This window comes from Lampetra planeri, chromosome 27, assembly GCF_965212315.1.
Source record: "Lampetra planeri chromosome 27, kcLamPlan1.2.h2, whole genome shotgun sequence".
NCBI classification, from domain to species: domain Eukaryota; kingdom Metazoa; phylum Chordata; class Hyperoartia; order Petromyzontiformes; family Petromyzontidae; genus Lampetra; species Lampetra planeri.
This window is the reverse complement of record NC_136133.1, coordinates 1904672-1926554: the sequence shown is the minus strand read 5'-3', so window position 1 is coordinate 1926554 and position 21883 is coordinate 1904672. Positions and strand designations below refer to the sequence as shown.

General features: G+C 43.9%; 1 protein-coding gene across 7 annotated transcripts in view; it reads right to left on the bottom strand.

Annotated features, from left to right (window-relative positions):
• TEX11 (testis expressed 11) overlaps positions 1-21883 on the bottom strand; it is a 30962-nt gene that overhangs the window by 5934 nt on the left and 3145 nt on the right. For 5 of the 7 annotated variants that reach the window (XM_078607158.1, XM_078607161.1, XM_078607156.1 and 2 more), the window contains 26 exons: positions 21691-21775; positions 21226-21305; positions 21002-21082; positions 19878-19985; positions 19441-19521; positions 19109-19194; positions 18625-18682; positions 18080-18175; positions 17343-17424; positions 16151-16229; positions 15718-15869; positions 15381-15466; positions 14512-14649; positions 13499-13601; positions 12243-12361; positions 10856-10941; positions 9935-9982; positions 7409-7449; positions 6438-6518; positions 5920-5990; positions 5390-5503; positions 4920-4998; positions 3193-3384; positions 2755-2863; positions 1529-1646; positions 638-808 (listed from right to left, as the gene is read on the bottom strand). In XM_078607158.1, the coding sequence (XP_078463284.1) occupies positions 638-808; positions 1529-1646; positions 2755-2863; positions 3193-3384; positions 4920-4998; positions 5390-5503; positions 5920-5990; positions 6438-6518; positions 7409-7449; positions 9935-9982; positions 10856-10941; positions 12243-12361; positions 13499-13601; positions 14512-14649; positions 15381-15466; positions 15718-15869; positions 16151-16229; positions 17343-17424; positions 18080-18175; positions 18625-18682; positions 19109-19194; positions 19441-19521; positions 19878-19985; positions 21002-21082; positions 21226-21305; positions 21691-21775 (2544 nt within the window). The remainder of the gene's footprint in view (positions 1-637; positions 809-1528; positions 1647-2754; positions 2864-3192; positions 3385-4919; positions 4999-5389; positions 5504-5919; positions 5991-6437; positions 6519-7408; positions 7450-9934; positions 9983-10855; positions 10942-12242; positions 12362-13498; positions 13602-14511; positions 14650-15380; positions 15467-15717; positions 15870-16150; positions 16230-17342; positions 17425-18079; positions 18176-18624; positions 18683-19108; positions 19195-19440; positions 19522-19877; positions 19986-21001; positions 21083-21225; positions 21306-21690; positions 21776-21883) is intronic. The other 2 variants (XM_078607159.1, XM_078607160.1) reach the window with 2 other exon arrangements.

Below are 21883 nucleotides of genomic sequence, written 5' to 3'. Positions count from 1 at the left end.
CAAAGTCAACAATTTAGGTTTCATAGGCACAACAAGCACTCACAGAAATATCTGGCCAAACCACAGCCCTTGAAGTGGAATGTTAAGATAAACAGGGGGCGTAGGAGGAGATTGAGTGTCTCAAGGATTTAACACGGTGTCACAGACACTGTCAGTACTGTTGAGGTCCTGGGTTCTAGTCCGGTTTCTCAAACGTAGCAATTTTAGTGCCTCTGCTCTGTCACCAATGACAGACCAAAAGCACCATCAAACAACTCAAATGGGATAGAACAGAAATAATCAGTTCTTGCTTTAATTGAAGATCCTGAATCGTCGTTACACGTTTATATACGTTACTCTCGAAATGCCACGGTGGAGTGATCCTCCTCCAGCAGTGCGTTGACAAAAAGTGCCGCACACACACATATAAACAGGTGAACGAGTGAGCGAGCAAGTGAATGACTTTATGACCCTTGGGCTACACCCATTTCAAACCTTTTAAAACAGTCTGCCTCAGCAGCAGACCGTGCTTTCCCACCTGACGACGGACGCTTGTGTTGTGCCCGAAAACGTCGTGATTGATTTCATTTTATACCTACGTGACTTTACCGAAAGAACCAAAGAGTAAGTGAATGACTACGTGCAATAGCTCTGGCACCTTCTGCTGATAACTGGACTTCAGCGAGGTGAGGTGCGTCAGCAGTCGCATGGCCAGGCTGCACCAGCGCTCCGCCACCTTCGAGGCGCGCCCGTAGGTCAGCACAGCAACGCCGCGGTTCCACGCCGTCGTCAAGAGCCACAGCACCTGCAGCTCGGGGTACTCGTCCTGCTGTCGATCGCCCACACACAGAAACCCACCACCCCCACGTGTAGACTTATAGACTGATAGGGCCAGTACTGTCAATAAACACCTAGTTAGATCCATACTCTTAGTTCTATCGGTAAAGTCACGTAGGTAAAAAAATGAAATTAAAATTTATAAAACAATAAAATCACGACGTTTCAGAGGCAACACAAGTCTCCGTCATCAGGTGGGACCGTCACAGCCAGAATTTTAATTTCATTTTTTTACCTACGTGACTTTACCGAAAGAACTAAGAGTATGAATCCTTGCAGTCACGAAAGCTTCAAATCTAGAATTAAGGACCTAGTTAGATCGGCATGGTGCATGACAGTGTGGTCGCTGGGCATGGTGCAATGACCAGCACAAGCGTAAGGCCCAGTACTCATTTGAGGGTGAGTAGGTCGAAGGCATAATGCCAGTTTGGATAGCAATTGCCAATGATGATAGCCATGACCTGAAATCTAGTGCCAGTGCTCCTCACACATACACACAGACACACGTTCCGAAACAAAACAATATTGGGTTAGAATTGTTGTCAGGGCTAGGGATATCAACCTGGTTAAGGTTAGGTCTATCACTTTGGTTATGGTTAGGGATAGGGCTTGTGCATTGGTTAATTCAACCATTATGTTAGGCCTATCACCTTGGTTATATGGATAAGGCTCGGGCTGGTGTGTTGGTTGAGGCTATGGTGAGGGCTGGTACCTTGTCGGCCAGCAGGAAGAGGGCGTCCTGGAAGTAGCCCCACGCCTCATCATCGCTATCGGCATCCTCCATGACCCCACGGGGCAAGGATGCCTGTATGAGGCTGTGTAGGATCTTGCTGTTCATACACACACACACACACAAGTCCTATTCAACATCATCATCCTTGACCAATGCACTGTGGATGATGGCTAAACGCAGCAATGATAGTGGTGGCAGTGGTAATGATGATAATTATGCATATAATGATAGACTTTCTTCTCAATTCAATTGTCATGATTTGGAGTCACGCTTTGACTCACACATCAATTTATTTTTGACATTGCGGTGCATGTACAACATTGGTATTAATTAAAAAAAAAATTACTTTATAGTGCTATACACATGCAGTATGAATTGGGAATGTTTTGTTATCATAATTATCATAAAGTCACGTAGAAGGGAAGTAAACCAGGTCTGTCGCCTCGACAGACCTGGTTTTCACCTGAGGACGGCTGCTTGCGTTGTGGCCGAAACGTCGTGAGAATTATTTTATTATGTTTTATTTTTATTATTTTATTACTTCCCTTCTACGTGACTTTACCGAAAGAACCAAGAAGATGAATCCCTGCAGTCACGAAAGCTTTAAATCGAAATATAATTATCATAATTATCATCATTATAAACCGAGATGAGGGGCTCCCCAAGTTGTCACCATCTCACACTGTCGCCTTGCGATGCAACAATACATCGAGTGCCTGCACATCTACTTGCTCTACCTGCACGGAGGACTTCAACTCAAGTACGTTCCGTCCTATATCTACAAATCGTGTATGGTGCGAAAGAAGTTCAACATACATACATTGTGGTTTTGTTAGCTTCAACCACAGATAATCATCTCTTCTCACGATGTTTCCTGCCAAAGCCCACTTTTTCTAACACTCAAAATCACGCCTCTGACTTATGTATGTTCTCTGAACCATGTGTTTCTCTTTCTATCTGTGTAATTGAATCATGTACCTCTCCGTGATTTTTCACATTTAAGCTTTTATTCTATAAGATGCAGAATTTTGTTTTATCCTGGAGAATCCCATGAGCTATGAAGCTTATATATATATAAATCATCCAAACCACAAGATCAGCTGACACCAGCTTGTTGGATAAGTGAGGATAATACAAATTGAAGGAAATATCAGAAGTACACTGTGGTACCACAGTAACCATAGAGGTAATGGACCGACATGCACCTGCACGTCTCTGTGTTCACTGGAGTTCGTTTGAGGTGCATAGAGAAGGCGAAGCGGAGGGCTTTCTTGCTCAGGTTCAGGTAGTGGGCAGGTGGGTCCATCAGCAGTGCTGCAGTCACAATCACAATCACCATTATAACAATCAGCATCATGTACTATAGAGTATGGTACTACAATGGATTTTGCTGTACTGCCCTCTGCTACCCATCACACAGCAACATACAACAACCTGTTATGCATGGTGGCCACCCATCCAACCACTAGCCAGGCCCATACCTGCTTAGCGTCTGAGATTTGATAAGACTAGGCACATTCTGGGTGATCTGGTTTAAGGCTAGGTGAATCATAACACGGCCTACAAATTAGCAAAAAAAATAATACAATGGAACCGAGTGTCATGCAGTGCAATGCCATTTGGTGTTGTACACTCATTGTTACCTGCTGCAGTTTCCAGAGCATGGGGCTCCACGTCAGGCAAGTCGAACAGGGACTGCAGGGCCTCCTCTAACCGTGGGCTTGCCACACTTGTGCGATTAGAGCCTTCACCCTCAAGGCTGCACAGCTTGGCTTTTGCCTCCAGCTCGTAGAGACGCATGAGGGTACTGGACGGGTCTCGCTGGGGCTGCCCCACTTCCAGACCAGAAACGCACGCATAAACACACACGTGTACGCAAGTACGAGCACGTGCATGCACACGCATACAAGATAAATGAAAGTATCCTCGTACAACCCTACAGACTGCTGGGGCAAGTGATGTTAGCAGGCAGCTATTACAGTAGGCATGGCATACGAGGGGGTGTTGTGGCGAACACCACGGTAGCAGCCTGCTGCCAGTCTCCTTGGTGCTAATTCTTAAAAATAGCAACAGGTCTGGAATGCTCGTCCTTACAATATTAGCAAGCCACTGGAGCTATGCACTTTTAAATCTATATTGAAAAACTAATTTCATTAGAACTGCTTTTTGTATTTAGTTTGTCGTCCTTCCCCACATCTCCGATTAGCAAGGTTGGCTTTGTATGGTGAGAAAGAAGTTCAACATACATACATATTTTGACTTAACTTTCGTGACTGCAGGAATTCATATTCTTTGGTTCTTTCGGTAAAGTCACGTAGATGTAAAAATTCTAATAAAAATAAAGTGAATACAAAATAAAAATAATATTGTCGCCTGGTTATTAAATTTGGTGAGTGTACTGGCAGTCTATAATGTATACAACCTCGGTGAGTGTACTAGCAGTCTATAATGTAGACTATAGCCTGGTTTTTAACCTCGGCTAACCCCCCCCCCCCGCCGTTTAGAGGCTAACCCCCCTTTTCCTGATGACGACCGCTTGTGTTGCGATCGAAACGTCGTGGCTTTTTGTTTGTTTTTTATTATTTTTTATTTTCAGGCTACAGTCTACATTATAGACTGCCAGTACACTCACCAAGGTTAAGAACCAGGCTACAGTCTACATTATAGACTGCCAGTACGCTCACTCAGCTTAATAACCATTGACACCGTTTACATTATAGACTGCCAGTACACTCACCAAACTTAATAACCAGGCTATAGTCTACATTATAGATTTCCAGTACACTCACTCCGATTAAGAACCAGGCTACAGTATTATTTTTATTTTGTATTATTTTAATTAACTTTATTTTTTATTATTTTACTATCTACGTTACTTTACCGAAAGAACCAAATAATATACATACACATATGTAGTGTAATAGCGCCAACTGGTGGCCAACCGCGGCAACTGTGGTGGACAAACTGTACACACGCCGGTGAGCATGTGAGCGGGTGTGTCGGCAGGGCAAGTGCTGTTAGCGAGCACCTATGAAGGCTGGCACGGCCCACGAAAGGGGTGGGTGACCAGCACCACGCCTGTCTGACTTTGTCTCCCAAGTGGCGATGTTTGTACACCGCACCAGGTACTAATTTGAGGCTGAGGCGACATAGGGGGCCACCAAGACCGGTTCAGATAATCGTCACTGGTGTTGACCGCGGAGCTGCAATCGAACCCGGGTCGCCAGGTTCGTAGCAGAGCATGCTAACCACTGCACTACCGCTCCCCACACAAGCACTCATGCACACACGTGCGGGTGCACACATACATAACTCTAACGTGATATTTGCCCTCTGAGCCCACTCAGCCACTTCCCACTCAGACTCTCACCTTTAACCTCTGTCCTCAATCTGGCATCGACCTTCCGGCACGCCTCGGTGTGCTCCAGCATCCTTGTGAGCTGAGCCAACTACGCGACACAAAAAAAACTCGAGCCATCAGAACCAGTCTTAATGCAGTCGGCATTTTAGTCTCATTAATCTTAGTCTAGTCACACGAACACCTGCAAATGCTTGATTGAGTCTTAGTCTGTGGATTAATTTAGTCATTTCATTTTAATGATTGAATAAAATCCTGGACTCAAAATAATGACGGGCTCACTTGGTGCATGTATGTTATTTTATTGTATGGTTCTGTTTGCCCCCTTTTCCTTTTTCCCTGCCCGAGGGCATCTGGCCTCAGGCTTGTCGTTTGCGGAATATATCTGTACTCTCTCTCCCCATTGCTCACGCTCTGTACCGGGCTCTTGTTTAATAAAAAAAAAAACTATTCAAATGGTTACAACCTTGCATTAACAAAACCTGTTCGTCGCCCGTGCTGTCCCTTCCTAATTGCAGCGCCGCCCCTGCTGCCATCACCAGGCAGGTCTTCTGGGCGAGGAGTTGGGGCACGTCCTCGACACACAGCCGTGAGAGCTGAGGCACACAAACGCGCACACACCGAGGAGAGGTGGTGCTTCTCTCACGCGGGCTTGCTTAACTGATGGGATCTGCGCAGCTTGTGCATTTTTGGCCACTGATTTGTCAAATGGTTTGTGGGTAACTTTATTTTAGCTTTCTAAACTTAACCGTGTGCGCCAAGAGACGGTGGCTGTGGTGACAGTGCGCGTTTGTGTGCCTCAGTTGGCACAGCTGATACATCTGCCAGTCATCTCAGTCAGTCAACCCATCGCACCTGGGTCTCTCACATGACATCCTGTCAGAGAGCCTTTGACACTTCACGTGGCCTCAAAGTGCACCTGGCCTGGCACAGGCGCCGTAGTGACATCACCGTCACTTAGTGGTGAATGGTGGGTATTGGTAATAATGATGATGCCACTGATAAACCTCACCTGATATGACAGCATGAAAAATGTTTCCATATTTTCAGGACCATTCTCACTATCCAATGCAAAGTTCCAAGCTGAGAAAAAAACAAGCAACAAATACACGACTCATATCCAATGAAAAAAGGGGAAAACCAGACTACAGTAAAACCTTGGATTGCGAGTAACTTGGTCTGCGAGTGTTTTGCAAGACGAGCAAAACTTTTAATAAATATTAATTTGATAAACGAGCGAGGTCTTGCAATACGAGTAGTACGTGTATACACTTTGCCTGCCGAGCGTCACGTGATCACAACTGATCTAAGAGTGCTTTGATATACGAGTGCTTTGGATTACAAGCACGTTTCTGGAACGAATTATTCTCGCAATCCAAGGTTTTACTGTATTTCATTCACAACATAAAATGATAAACCAGTCACTGATGAGGGCTAGAGACTTTGTATAGAGCTTGGGATTCATTCAAATTTGTACACTTTACAAATGGTATTGTATTGCCATAAATTATACCTTAAAACAACACTCACCAATACTTTTAAACCAGTTTGCATCAGCATCCCTTTCTTCAACTGTAAGTTTGCCATCACAGTCCTTCAGTTTATCTAGAGCTGAAATAACACAAAACATTTAAACGTGTATTATAAATACTTTTCCCCTCAATTATTCTCCAAATCTACAATCGACATTATGCTTTGGAACTCTTAAGAGCACGGGAGTGAGCAATGTAGTGAACAAGGTGATATCACGTAACTATTTCTGATGTAACTTTGATTGGGTATTTTCTGTGCATAGTAAAAGTATGTAACCAAAGATTCAATGACATAATCGTTGACAAATACATGATAAAACATTTCTTTGACAGAGAAAATGGTACAAAAACCTAAACGTGTACAATAACACATGAAGAATGCATGCTTGAAAATGACACCGGGACAGGAAAAGGAACACGTGGATTACAAGACACACTCAAAATCAGGGAGCATTTTACTGTAATGGTGTCAATGGTTGCTTTTGGGAACTACGGTATAAAAATGGGCGATACGAGACAACACACAAAGTAGGAACGTTTCAAAGTTTTGCTATTCAATGTTTTTGAGTTGTATCTGGGATGTGCATCATGTGACTTGAAACACAACATGCTCAGCGGTGGCCGGGTGACACAGAAGTCAGACTGCCAAGTTCACACCACTGATATCGTGGGTTTGAATCTAGGTTTTAGCCACCTGTGACTAAACAATATTTTTCAAGTGTGGTGAGTTGATGGTCTGTGGTCACCAATGATTGCACACATAAAATCGTAACAATACATTTGCTTCTACACATAAGTTGGATAAATTCCAACTTCCTTTCCATCAGCCTTGCTACAACATAAAAGATTACAATGTGAGAGATCCTAATTGATACTTGGGTCTCATGACATGGGGCCAATAGCATAATCGGACAAAATTTGGGAAAAAGACAACAATAATATTTAAACCTAAGGAACATTGCATCTCACCTGTTTGCTGATAGGAGATCATTGGGGCCATGTCCTTTGTTCTGTAAAAACAATAATGCATGTGCGCACACAAAGGCATAACAAGGTTAACGTGGCAATGCACACAAACATGCCCAGACCCACTGTGTAGTTTCTGACTTATTTATGTGGATTCTTCAATGTGACTTACTTTTGGCCTTTTACCCAGCATTTCCCCAACATGATGAAATAATTAATATGGCATTGACAACACATTCCCAAGGATGTATATGTACACACAACCCTTTATCAATCCGCTGTTGGATTACTGCCTCTTCCCATTGTGTGGATCGAGGGGGATACTTGAACGTACTTGACTAGGATGATCACTGTAGGTTGGTTAAACTGAGGAGCAAAGACATTGGAGCATTACACTGCCATCTGTTGCCCACAATGCATCCTCGCAGAGTAATCTTTAAATAAATGTTGAGACTCTGTAAATACAGTACATTTTCCGAAATACAAATGATAGTCAAAATGAATTATTAACATTGTAACTAAAAAGACAAATGTCCAATAATCTGAAAATACTATTGGAGAAAGTGCTATGCAGCTACAACACTCAGGGCTATGTTCCTGGTGACCAAAGTTCCATCAATGGCCATTGTGCACAACACCAGTGGAAATTGGTATCTGTGCCTGCCCTGGTTTTCCGTGAGCTCGACTCAGCCTTAAATGGGTAGCATGTGTAAAGATAGTGATAGGTTTTTACCCTTTCAACTGGTACAAAAACTGACACCTTTATACAAAGCATCATGTTTGCAATAACCACAACACCAGCAGTCAAAATGCAAACAAAAAGAAACAACTCTGATAATGATATGCACTGTCCTTGAAGTTGATTGGTCCACACCCGAGACAGCTTTTTGTACCAGTTGAAAGGGTAAAAACCTATCATTATATTTTGCCACTGGTAAAAGAGGTCTCATAGTGTAATGTGTAAAGAAGTTTCATTCTTGGCACTAAGAGACACTGCTGGCCAGGCATGTATATTCCATGCCACACCTGTTATCTTGTGTAAGGTGCCAGACTAAATTGTTGTGACTAATGTCCAAACCCACATACACGTACACAGACACGAAACTATGTAAAACCAACGGACGTGGTTTGACGACATCCGACCAGCACAATGAGTAACAACAAGGTTACATGCGTAACCTGTTCAACCCACGCATGGCAACTCATTATCATGTTTATTATGCAATTCAGGAATGACTAAACCACATCTACAGAACAGTTCAAGTACAGCCTGATAAGTTGTAATTGAATAGTTGTTACTTTTCATTTAAAAATGAATACAAAAAAAATATGTGGAAGTGATAGTGGCCAAGTACATTAGTCCCTTGCAACGGAGCCAGACAAACCTCCATATTATTTGGGTCCTTTTCCTGAAGGCGACCGCTGGTGTTGCAATCGAAACGTCGTAGTTTTTTGTTATTTTCTTTGAACTTATCTACGTGACTTTACCGAAAGACCCAAATAATATGAATTCCTGCAGTTATGAAAGCTTTAAGTCAAGATTCAGTCAACCGGCGCAAGCGAACTGGTTGCGTGATCACCCCGTGCGACTACGTGGCTCACTCAGCGACTAGGGAATGCATAAGTCGTGTCTGTCTTGTGGCTCTCAGTCATATGAATGTTTTGGTATGTGGCTCGCAGGGTCAAAAAGTTTTACCACACACCCGACACAGTTTCATGTTCAAGTTTCTTTTCGTTTAACCAGGTGAGAACTCAAGAGACCAGGATAATCTCATTTGCAAGATTGATCCAGGTCACCAAAATGAGAAAAGCAAAACAAATAAATTCAAGTCAATAAAACAATTACAAACATAGCTGGTCTGTGGCACAAGCCTATGATCCAGTACTTTAGAGGAAAGGGTTGGTGAATAATGTAGAAGTTTGTGATACTCCAAGCAAAATTAGTATTGCGTTCATCTGTAGTTATCTGAGTACTTTCGCATGCAAACATTCATGAAATTGATCAAACATTGCAATGAAGGACGCTCCTGAAAAGGAGTTTTGAGATAACAAGTCTATCCCGAATAAATAAAGGACATATTAACGCAATAAACACCAGCTGGGCATCATCTTCCATGATGTTCCGTGCACATATCTGTTAAGGTTTGAACTACGGTTAAGATTCAATATCCAAATGTAGCACTTCTCCTCCACCACGTGTGGTTAAGTGTTTTTTAGTGATCATTGCAGGAATGCAAGTGGAGACCGTCCCACAACAAACCAATATTCAGTCTCCCTCTAGGTCTCACTGGAATAATAAATATATATTTTCTAAAGTTGACTTTCCAATAAATTGTGGAGACCCAGGGAGAACCCATGGACACTCGAAAAAAATTAACAACAGCTAGACCAGCAGCCTACTTTCTGTTCTACTTTCTACATGCTACCTCGTAGCACTGCAACATGGGAGTCGGACATGCGTGACAATCCCTTTGTGATTCACCAACCCTTCTTGCAAGAGTAAAATGAATATTAAAAAAGTCCACTCACAGCTTGTCTTCCTCTTCATCCTCCGTTATTCTCAGTCTCACTAAGCATCTGCACACGACACGCGTTGGCGCATGCGCAATCGATAACATTCAACAGCCTCATTGAGTCTGAGGGAGAAACACAGTTTCGTTTGGAAACCACAGTACCCTAAGAACACATTTCTGCGGAGGGAGCTGGTAGGAACGTTGGGTTGCTCGGTCAATGGCCAGGATCAACGGCAGCGTGGTGTGTTCCGCAAATATGCCCGACTGTGAGGGCGGGCAAAAGCCGGCGTGAGTAGGTTAAACGTTGAGTTTTATAAGGGCACCACGGGGTGACCAGCCCCTCCCCACCTAGCCCCACCCCTCCCTCCCACCCCCCACCCAGCCCCTCCCCACCCTCCCCACCCAGCCCCTCCCCACCCTCCCCACCCAGACCCTCCCCACCCAGCCCCTCCCCACCCTCCCCTCCCCACCCAGCCCCTCGCTGCACGACGGACGGACACAATATTCCCCTGTGGGCTGGTGTAACCAGGAGGTTCCTACCAGTAAAACCCATGCTTGTCTATGTGGACTGTGGGGCCCAGGATTGTTTCAGATATCACTCATCGACGATGTTAACCATGGCCAAGAATTGGTTGCTGGGTTGATAGTGCAGTGTGCTAGCCACTGCACCACCGATCCACCACCATATACTGTATACGAGAGAATAACATCGAGGTGCAACAATTCACCCCCTCCCACATCAGCGATTTGATGACTTGTAAACATTCAGGATCATGATACGATTCAATATTTTTTTTCACCGTTGTAATGAATGTAGCGGCCACTAGTGGCTGAAGGAGTCACATGACCCCATTACAATACAAAATATTAATCGAAAAAAACATACTACGTAATGTAACAATTGTGCAAGTGCATATGATGAGACACAAATGGTTACTTCAGAGCGTGCAGAGTTTTTTTTATATCACTAGAAGTTGAAGAGAAGATTTCCAGGGCCTTTGCTGCCAACTTATTCTGTTTGTACTGTGGATACACACACAAAACAAAGATACCCTTAATAGCCTTTAACAGACTGTTGGGGCAAGTGCTGTTAGCGAGCACCTATGAAGGCTGGAAAGGTACATGAGGGGGTGGGTGGCCAATACAATGGCCAGCCACTTGTCTCCCGTATAGCGATGTTTACACACTGCATCAGGTACTCATTTGCGGCTGAGTCGACCTAGGGGAGGATCAGGACTTGTTCAGATATTCGTTACTGGTGTTGCCCGGGAGCGGAAATCAACCTCGGCTCACCGGGTGTATTGCGGTGTGCTGACCGCAACCAATACCCACCATTCGCCACTAAGTGACTGCGACGTCACCACGGCGCCTGTGCCAGGCCAGGTGCACTTTGAGGCCACGTGAAGCATGGAAGGCTCGCTGACAGGTCACGGGACAGACAAAGGTGCCATGGGTTGGCCGACTGACATGACTGGCAGATGTACCAGCTGTATCCCCTATTGTGGCAGTTTGCTGTATTTTAGCCACCCGGTGCTCCGCTCGTTGTTGTGAGCGTCGCTCCTCCGCCCTCAGTTGTTGTTGGAGGGCGACTGCCTCCAACTGCCCAGTAGCGTCTTTCACGAGTCTCAGTCCATCTTTTCTCCAGCGCATGTCGTTCCCGTTTAGCCCCCCTCTATGCTACCAAACACAAACTGCTTGGGCATGTGGGATACACTACCGCTCCCCTACCGCTCCCACACAAACGCATACATATATAGACACAAACACTTATCATAGAGACAAACACAGGCAGAGATCCTCGGTTCAGCCTTCAACAAACTATTGGGGACAAGTGCTATTAGTGAGCACCTATTAAGGCCGGAAAAGTGGACTACAAGGTGGTAAGGGCAGCACCATGCCTAGCCACCTTTGTCTACCTAGTGAGCTGTTCTTGTGTATGGCAATATGATTAGAATTTGAATGCCAATGTTGAGGTCTGCTTCCACAAGAGGGCTTCAGAAGAGTTCTTGTAGTTTTTCTATTCGTCCGTTGAAAGAGCGCAGACTTATGTTTCACTTTGATTCATAGTTTGGGTTGCATGTCCACAATCACATTAATGTAATTTTTTTTAAGGAAATGTACGCATCGACCCAATGACGTTCAGATGCGGTTGGTGCAGTGTGCAACCATCATCCCTAGTGATGTTTACACATTGCACCAGATACCCATGACCGATTCATATATCAATGTTTGCCATGGCCGGGAGTCAAACCCAGGGCTCCCCCAGATTGTATAACCCAGTGCCTGACATCGGTGCGGCCCCATGCCTTACACATAGCACCTACCTCTAGGCCGAGCTGCGCTGCAAGCTCCAGCAGCTCCGAGAGGGAGTTTGGCTCCAGGCTCGAGTCCTTATTCTCAGCTGACTTGCTCAGCATCTCCATTTTGCTGAGGGCCTCTGTGGCTGTAGGACATCATTGCTGTCATCATCATCATGATCATCAGCATTGTGACTGTTATCAATATGGTCAAACTACGCCATCATTAACATCATGATCATCAGGTGGAGCAGGCTGTTTAGGAAATCACATTACGTTACTGTAGCTTTGGGTTGTAAGCTTAAAGTATTATAAATGGTGGGTTGCTCCAGCTTCTTTGATTTCCTTTCAAATGAAGCTGAATACATTAACGGATGGCTCTCCAATTTGTTTTTGGGATGTACCACGTATTGTGTGACACGTTCGACGTTTCACTCCACGTACCGGGAGCTTCTACAGGAAGTGAGCATTTCACATTTTTCAATTCCGTTCCTGAAGAAGCTCCAAGCGGGTGAGGTGAAACTTCGGGCATCATGCTGAATAACACGCAGTACAACCTGAAAACACATATGAGAGCCATCCAGCACAACCGAGAAAACCTAGGCAGTGTTTATTAATGGTTTGGACAAACATCCCAATGTAGCAGGACCCACCGTTATTATCACCAAGATCACTGTACTCCAGTTCTCTCCCACACGCAAACATGAATTCATAAGCATTTGGCTAACCATTGAAAATAGGTGCCTCTTGAAAAAAGTTGTCATTAAATTATGCTAAATTTGTTTCCGAGAAATGGAAATCATAAACACTCCACAAATTCAGAGCGCCATCTCCTGTTTCCAGACAGAACCTTACATTCAATTATAAGATATTTGATTAATTCTAACAATATCCAAGACAATGGAGCAGTTTAAATCAACTTCTGTAAATTGCAAAAAAATGGCACTGTGTGTGTCATATTGTGGCTCCTGTCGACTTGGCAGTGTCACCATTCTAAGCTGACTTGTGAAATATATAGAATTGATTTGAGTGATGATTACGTCCAGTGTGAAATAAAAACAAAGTGGCTGATTTGACACTCTCCTGTGTCAACCCATTATGACTAAGTGTGTGGTGCATGGTGAGTGTTGTCTGGTGAGTGGTGCCTGGTGAATAGAGTCGTGTCAGGTGAGTGTCTGGTAAGTGGTGAGTGGCATCAGTCGAGTGCTGTAAGGTGAATGGTGAAACTAAGCTGTGTAACGACACGAGCAAGCTATTTTAAAACAATAACGGACTTCACTGACCACCCTGAATGTTCCCTGTGGACAAAGTGAGTTGGAAGATTACAAAATTAGTGTTGATGGAGTCTGGATCACAGTGTTGGGCCTCCTTGGCTGCCTCCATGGCCTGCAAAATAACAGAACGCATGAAAAAATACATTGTCATTTTTGCAATTTTCTCCAAATAGTTATATCGGTGTTACGTCATGAGCCAAAGTATCCACGTATCTCTCGCAGCGCAGTGCAAACCCTTGTATTTGAGAATGACCTGCAGATATCACAAAGTTGCATCTGATATCTCTGACTTAAAACTTTCGTGACTGCAGGAATTCATATTCATATTCTTTGGTTTTTTTGGTAAAGTCACGTAGACACATGGCACAGAGAGACACATTGTGGGAAAAATAGTTTCCAAGTAAGCCGAGTCAACATTTTATTGGCGAACGGGACATCTGATCAAACTGTTTTCGAATGTGCAGCATAATCATTATTGTAGCTTGCCAATCCAAAATCACACCCAAGAGCTGAGGTTAAAATATGTTTGCACATGACCAAATATAAAGAGGAAATATCTAAGCTTATGTGCTTGGGCTGGGGTGGAACAAACTGCACTGATTAAAAAGGTTAGATGTATTGGCACATGAATTGGCATGTTCTGGCACACTGACACACGGTGGTGTGATTTACACAAGTTCGCGTATGCCAACACACATTGACACCCTCTTAATATGTGTTGGCACATGTTTACGTACACATGACACACTGTCCCATGCAAGTATGTGTTGGTATAAAATTGCACATGCTAGCATGTAAAGATGTAAAATTATGCATTGAGACATTTTTGCATAGTGGCACACACTGGCACATGTTTGCACATACTGTTGGTACACACTGGCATGAGCTTCTACACACAACTATGCATTGGCCCAGGTTGGCACATGTTGCCAGCATTGGTATGTTTTTTTATTAAGTATGTTGGTACACACAGGCATGTGTCGGTGAATAATGGTACACGCTGGCACGTGTCGTCCACACACCTGCTCATACTGCAGCATGTGCTGGTAGCAGGTGCTTCGGTTACGATGCAGACGTCCCAAGTTCTCGTCCTTCGAGCCCGGTGAATATAGGCTGGCTGAGCAGTTGTACCACTTTAGCGCGGTGGCATAGTCGGTGGCCTGAACGCACACGGCAAAGATTCGGCATTATATTTTTACAGAGACTCAGGGAGACACAGGGAGGCATGGAGGAGACAACAAGGCACTACAAGGAGGCAGAGAGAGAGAGAAAGACCTGGAAAAACGAGACGTCACATGGCACAGAGAGACACAAGGAGACAGAGAAAGGCAGAGGAAGAATCGAGAAGGTAAAGGGAAACAAAAGAAGGCACAAGACAACACGGGGAAGGAAAAGGAGGGCACAGAGATAGACGGATGCAATGAGAGACAAAGGGGACAATAGAAAAGTAGAGCGGGTCACATGAAGACATAGAGAAAAAAAGTCACTGGTCTCCAAAGTATCGTGTGTTCTATCCCCTGATTTTATCTGATAATTTTCCATAGAAAAACTAATGAAACATATAATTAAAGTTGAGGTTTCTAATGATGGTAATAAAAATGAACATTACATGTTAAAATTGTGTGACAAATTCTGCAGATGACAATAATGATGAGGGGGTAGCTGATGGAATATTGTTCCTGCCATAGTTGATGATGATAATGCTAAGAAATATGACAATGATGGCAAAGATGATGATGGTATTACTTCAAAACAGTTGTCTGCCTGTTCCTCGATCATGATGTGATAACGATGGTGACAATTAAGGTGATGACAATGGTGATTACAATAATGATGCCAATAATCATATGAACAATGATGATGACGACGACGAAGACGACAATGGTCACACCTCATAGAACTTTGCCGCCTGCTCCCAAATCATGGCTTCGAAGAGTTTCTTCACGCTGTCAGAGAGAGGCCTGCCCGTGTAGTGACCTATAAATTGACACCACCACCACATTTTCAACTTTAAAATGAACCGCTGAGATCCTGGGTTGAAATCCAGGCAGCGGCCTGGGTTTGAATTATTAAAATTATTTATTATAAAAATTGAGTACCCACTTTAATCAGGGGTGGTTGAAACCCAGATTTAAACCCAGCACCTCAATGGTACCAGCTCAGCACCTCTGACACAGTCATTATGAGTTACCCAGCCATCTAAGGGCAACTGTGATTCTATGGGTCACCTGTAATGCACTCCTCCACGTGCTGCCTTGCCAGTGACTCGTGCCCAAAATGTAACAGGAACTCGAGCTTGAAGAGAAGGATTTGCCCGAACTCCAGGCTGTGCTGCATATGTTTAGTCAGCCTCTCCAGGCAGCTAGAGCACAGTGACTCCCTGCACGCGAGAGGTTTACATTTAAATAAACCTGTCCAGGCCCATCGTCAGTGTTGACCACTAGCCATAATCCCTTCTAGCAACATGCCCTGTCTAAGCCCATTTACATTCATAATTCAATATCATATCTTTACGTTGTGTTTATTCTTTGATCAAAGCATTCCTCTTCCTGTCACTCAATATCATTCAAAGCATTGATGAACACGAGGGGTGTAAGAACTGATGAATCGTTGCATCCCTAATGATGATTCTCATGATATATTAATGATGCCTGCAAGTACCTGTTGTCGTGCAGGAGACTTCTCAAGGCAGTCAGTGCATGCGTTACCGGTTTATCCTGCTTAAACAGGTCTTCCACAGCTGTTAAAACATCACCAGCACAACCAACAGCACAATGACCAGCTGTTCCAATGTGCTTTATTCAAGCAGCTGACATTCAGTTAATGCAATACCGTACCTAAATTAATGTTTTCAATAACAAGCAAACTACCACTGCAATGGCAGGTGCACCTTAAGTGGGAGCATAGTTAAAAAGAAAACAGAGATTAAACTATCTGAAAGCATAAAAGTGTCTTGAAGAAAAATGAAGGTCTAAAAATTGATGAAATTTTCTAACGAGATAATATATAATGAACTACGAAAAAAATGCGACGAAACATTTTGAGAGCACAACACAAAAATGATGGAAGATGTCATAAAAAAGCAATGTGGACATGAAGCAGAAAAAATGCGGTTTACGATGGATAAATCAGGAATAGTAGCTCTTAGGGTACAAGATGGAATCCATAAACACACAATAAAAACATTACCATGATACTTATGGAGGAATTATATGCTGATTTCTACGACAAACAATATGTAATTCTAGATTTGAAGCTTTCGTGACTGCAAGGATTCATACTCTTAGGTTTTTTCGGTAAAGTCACGTAGGTATAAAATATAAAATAAAATAATAATAAATGAAAATAACTAAATTAAATTACGACGTTTCGGAGGCAACACAAGTCTCCGCCTTCAGGTGGGACCGCCACAGCCAAATTTACTGTACTTTTTTTTGCAGATGAAGGAAGATAAGAAGGTTCCAGATGTCAAGCTTGAAGAAGCACTGCACTTTGCAGAATGTAAAATGTGAAGGCTCTCGGACCAGAGGGAATGACTGTCAACATAGTCAATTTAGTAGGACCAGCTGTTGGATCAAAATTAGCGAACCTATTTCCTAAAAGTTTAGGCGAAATTGAAATAACTCTATCATGGAATTATGGCTCAATTATTATTCCATAACAAAATGCTGGCAACATTTATATTAAAACACAGACAATTTAGCCTCTTTTCCAATGACTATAAATTGTTCATGAAAATAATCTTGGACAATTTCGAGCATTTAGAGCATGCTGGATTTAGAATATTTTTTTCTACCAATGACCAGATATGTATTATAAATAAGATGCACATAATGAATGCAGATACAATCACCTTCGAGAATGGCGGTCTCTGATGCTTTGCATTGAGTCAGAATCTTCACTTTTAAGAGCTGACCCTCCGAGTGTGGTTCTTCCTGCCCACATAAAACATCATCGCCCACGATTTGAGAAGGTTACAAATGACTGCGTAAAACATGCATCACATATTTAGTTTTTCACTTAAAATTCCAGTTCTCAAAACGTTAAATATCAGTTTGGTTGTCATGCGATAAACTTTACTCTCGGTAGTAAGTGGGTGGTAAGGTGCTGCCCCGTCGGACTGTGTGGACCAGGGGTTCCTTCAAGGGATCTCAGTGGTAGCTCTGTAATATCTGCATCCATGATCCATCACCAATAAAAAATTAACCCGTAAAAACAAAGTTTTTCACTATAAATTCTTTATATGCGTGGCGGCTAGAGTCCTCTCGTCCTCTGGCTTGAGATGGCTGCCACATATGGGTCAGATGATTGCCTGCCACCATTAAGCAATTGGTAATTAAATATAAAAAAAAATTCCCTAAAATGTTGAAAATTTTGGAAAAAAAATGTCACGAAAATAAATTGTCACGCACAACGAGTCTGTGTGCAAAATGTCAGCTCGATTGTATCACGGGAAGTGGGTTAAAAAACGACCGAAAGATTTGCACGGTCGTAAGCGCGCAAGCAAGCAAGCAAGTGAACTTAATATAAAGGCTTTAAAAAATGTAGCGTGTTACTCTTGCCTTCCCAACCATGTTAGCATGCACTCACAGTGGTGGCTATCTCCAGGGCATGTAGGGCCTTCTCTGAGTACTTTATCACATCCCAGTCCATATAAACCTTGGCCAGCAACCGCAGTGACTTGGCCTGAGCACAGATATCCATGTTCAGTCAGTTGGCAAATCAATAAATGACATTTGATTAAAAACAAGCAATAGTCCAGTGCCCTATGAGCAAATAACCAGAATGCGCCAGAACTTGTCTGATTTGTTAAGCTAATCAGTTTACAGCTTGGATATTGCTTGGACAGGTGATAATCATGGCCAAAACACGTTTTTATAGGCTATGGAGCTATGTTGTTGGTAGCAAAATCCAGTTGCAATATTAATAATTCTACTATAATTGTGTGCTCCCATGCCAACCCACACTGACTAGTGTGGTGAAGTATGGTCAACCACCCCCCAAAACCGGCACGGTGTTGGGTGGCCCTCATCCAGCAGTGGATTGACAAAAGGACTACATGTACATGCTCATTTGAGCAGGGAGACAAACTGAGATTTTAAATAAACTCAGGGGTGTGTGTGAGCACACATCACCTGGTGAGTAGAGCTGGCACTGTACTTGCTGTTCATCTTGCCAATGTCATAACTTTGTCTGCAAAATTATAAAAATAATAACCATCACCTCCTGCACAATATAGCAGAGCAACCGCATTCAATTGCTATTTTTTGCGATAAAGTTTCTGCTTTAGTGAATATAACAAATAAAAACATGTTATGTCACTGAGAATAAAAGGGGCACACCTTTCATACGCCCTGCAAGAAGATGAATCACATTTTTATTATTTAAAGCTGGGAGAAGATGCATTGAGTGAAATACCAAATTTTTAATGATGGGCTCATTGGTGACCAGTCTAAGACTTACTACTCGCTACACGTGAGAACTCGGTTTAATCATGTTCGACTGAAACCTAAAATTCAAACCAAGACATTGTCAAGTCTAGTGACGTAGTCTTAGTTCCCTGAGGCACTTGGCCACCTCTTCAATCATCATCATCACCACATTTTTCAGAAAGCTTACCTGAGCCAGAAGATGCATTCTTCAAAATGTTTCTGCTCGTATGTCTCAATCCCAAAGTTGTAGCACAACATGGACAGATACACCGTCTGTGTGTGTCCATGTATATTCATTTGTGTAGGTGTATGTGTGCGTAGATGTACGTGTGGTTATTTGTGTGTACATGTGTGTAGGTGTGTGTGTGTATGAGTGCAGGTGTGTTTATGTACATATATGTGTGAGAAAGAAATGAAGGATACATATCATGTGAATAAAAAACACTCAATCTCTGCTGCACAGCTTGATCAGCAAACCAATTGGCATTCCCAGGATAAGCTCCATTGCAGACATGGTACCTCTTGGGGAAGGCTCAGGAGCATGTCCCTACACCTGAAGAAGAGAGCACTGCCTTTCTCGTGCCGGCCCCGGTTCACTGCCTATGCGCAGAGGGTAACAGTAAAGAAAAAAAACATGTATCAATCGTCAATTAACAAAAACATATGCGTAATATTGATAATTAATTGCTGTTACACTACTTCTGCCAAACACAATAAACAACCGAGAACGGATGAGGTAGAACATGCGATGTTGATAACTCAAATGAGGTAATACAAACGAGACAGAAAAATAATAGATTATTTAATCGAACCACAATTGCAAGTCGTATAATTTTATGAAATCGTGTAATGATTTAAAGTGGTGAATCATTGCATTCCAAATGTTTGCTTCCCTGTCAGAGTGAGCGTGAGTGTGGCAGGCTTGAGTAACGGTGTCGTGGTTGAACACAACTGACTAGCTCGGCCTGCAGGCAGTGGACCTTGAACAGGTGTATCTGCACATCCACCCGCTCAGGGCTGTCTGTCGGCAGCCCGCCATTTGCTTTCATCAGGTGACCAACGTTCTGTGGGTTCACACACACATATAAATGCACGCATGTGTAGTGACACAGCGCTGACTGTTTTACAGCAGCTGCAACTGCAGGTGGACACTTAGCGCACATGCCGTTCATAATATACAAGGGTATGCCAGAAGGGCAGAGGAACTGGGGCAAGGGTCACGGTAGACCTCGTGGGGAAGCCCCTGGAACCCTCTGTTGGGTTCGAGAAGAGAGGCCGAGGGGAATATAAGCAGCGGAGAGCGAGAGCTCCGAGCTGCCGGTTCTGGGAGCGAACTCATCGCCGTCGCCGCTTTCGTCGCTGCCACCTTCGCCGATCATTGCGCATCCGGACAGTAGTCGGCTGTCTTGGTCGACGCCGTCGGTGCAACACGGACAGGGTCGTGTCTGGGCCGGGTCGTACGGCAGCGTGATCGTGAGAGAGGGGGCCGGAGTTGTTGGCGTGAACACAATAAAAGGGAAGGACGGTGCCGCCTGCGACTACCTCGTCTCCGACTGAGTGTGCGCGCGACTCTCGCCACTCGCACACACACACACACACAAGCCTCGAGTAGAAGGAAGAAGAGACCTATGACACTACACAGGCACAAGCACACACGCTACGTACATTAAGACCAAGATCCCCAATATATCCTACAGATACTTTTGCTGCAGGCGCTTAACGCATATCTATTAAGGTTGGCATGGATCACGAAGTGGTGGTGTAGTCAGCACCACACACAGGCGCCGTTGTCTCCCCAGTGGCGATGTTTACACATCGCACCAAGTACTCATTTGAGGCTGAGCCAAGCTAGGAGAAGTCCAGGACCGGTTCAGATAATCATCACTGGTTCTTAGCGCAGTGCGCTAACCACTGTACCACCGCTCCACACTATGCACGCATGTACATACGACCCTAGGATAAAAGCTGTTGCTAGTAGGGAGACTGACACCACTGATTAAGCATTGGCTTCACCCACATATACTGACAATGTCGTTGGCATATGGACCTCTCCACTTTTTCTTTAGGGGTGCAAACCTACGTTCTCGGCGCCGTCCAGAAACTCCTCACAAAGGTTGAATTTCTTGCAGTCCATCCAACTGTGAGCGGTCTTCATAGCCATCTGTTTCACATCCAGAAAATACTCTTGATCTCATAGTGCTTGGAAGGGTATCCACCATGCATAGCAGGTTCTTCCATACTGTACAGGACTAAGCAAATGCACAGGAACCTCGCTACAACCACCACCACCCCTCTTCCTCTCACCAGAATTTGACGCTGGATGGTGGTGGGGCTTAGGGTGGACGTCTCAATGAGGCAAAGGAGCTTGCAGGCCGAGTGTCGAACTCACAGGACAGAGACAATGGGAGGGAAGAGGCTGATGTTAGAGACACGACAAGAATTCACAAACACAGCCATTCCCTTCACAGGTGGATTTGAATGTGTGGCAGTTGAGTGCGGTGTAATGTATGAAGGACGTGTTACTGTAAGGCCTTCAACTGTATATTCCAGCAGACCACATACTACTGGTGTATGCCGGCAAGGCACATAACATGTAGACGCTATAACATAATTTGGCATTGTGATGTTATACCGTATGTACATGTGACTGCTAAATTGCTCTTATCTCCAGATCTCTCATCATCTCTATTGGTTTGTCTCTCTTTAACCTCAGAAATATGGCCGATTAGACATGTTTTATTAAAACAATGGAATGTGCAGGGGGTTCACGTTTTGCATTGCATTCCTCCGAGATCTGATTTCCCATCTTCTTGGCCACCACCCAGTTCCACAGCTGCACTGCACTTGACTCCACCTACATCATTACAGAACTCACAAACAAACACCTTGTGAAAAATCCAACGAAGAAGATCTCCGAGTGTGATCTTCTACGAAGCTCATGGTCCATCCTAAACCGCATCTA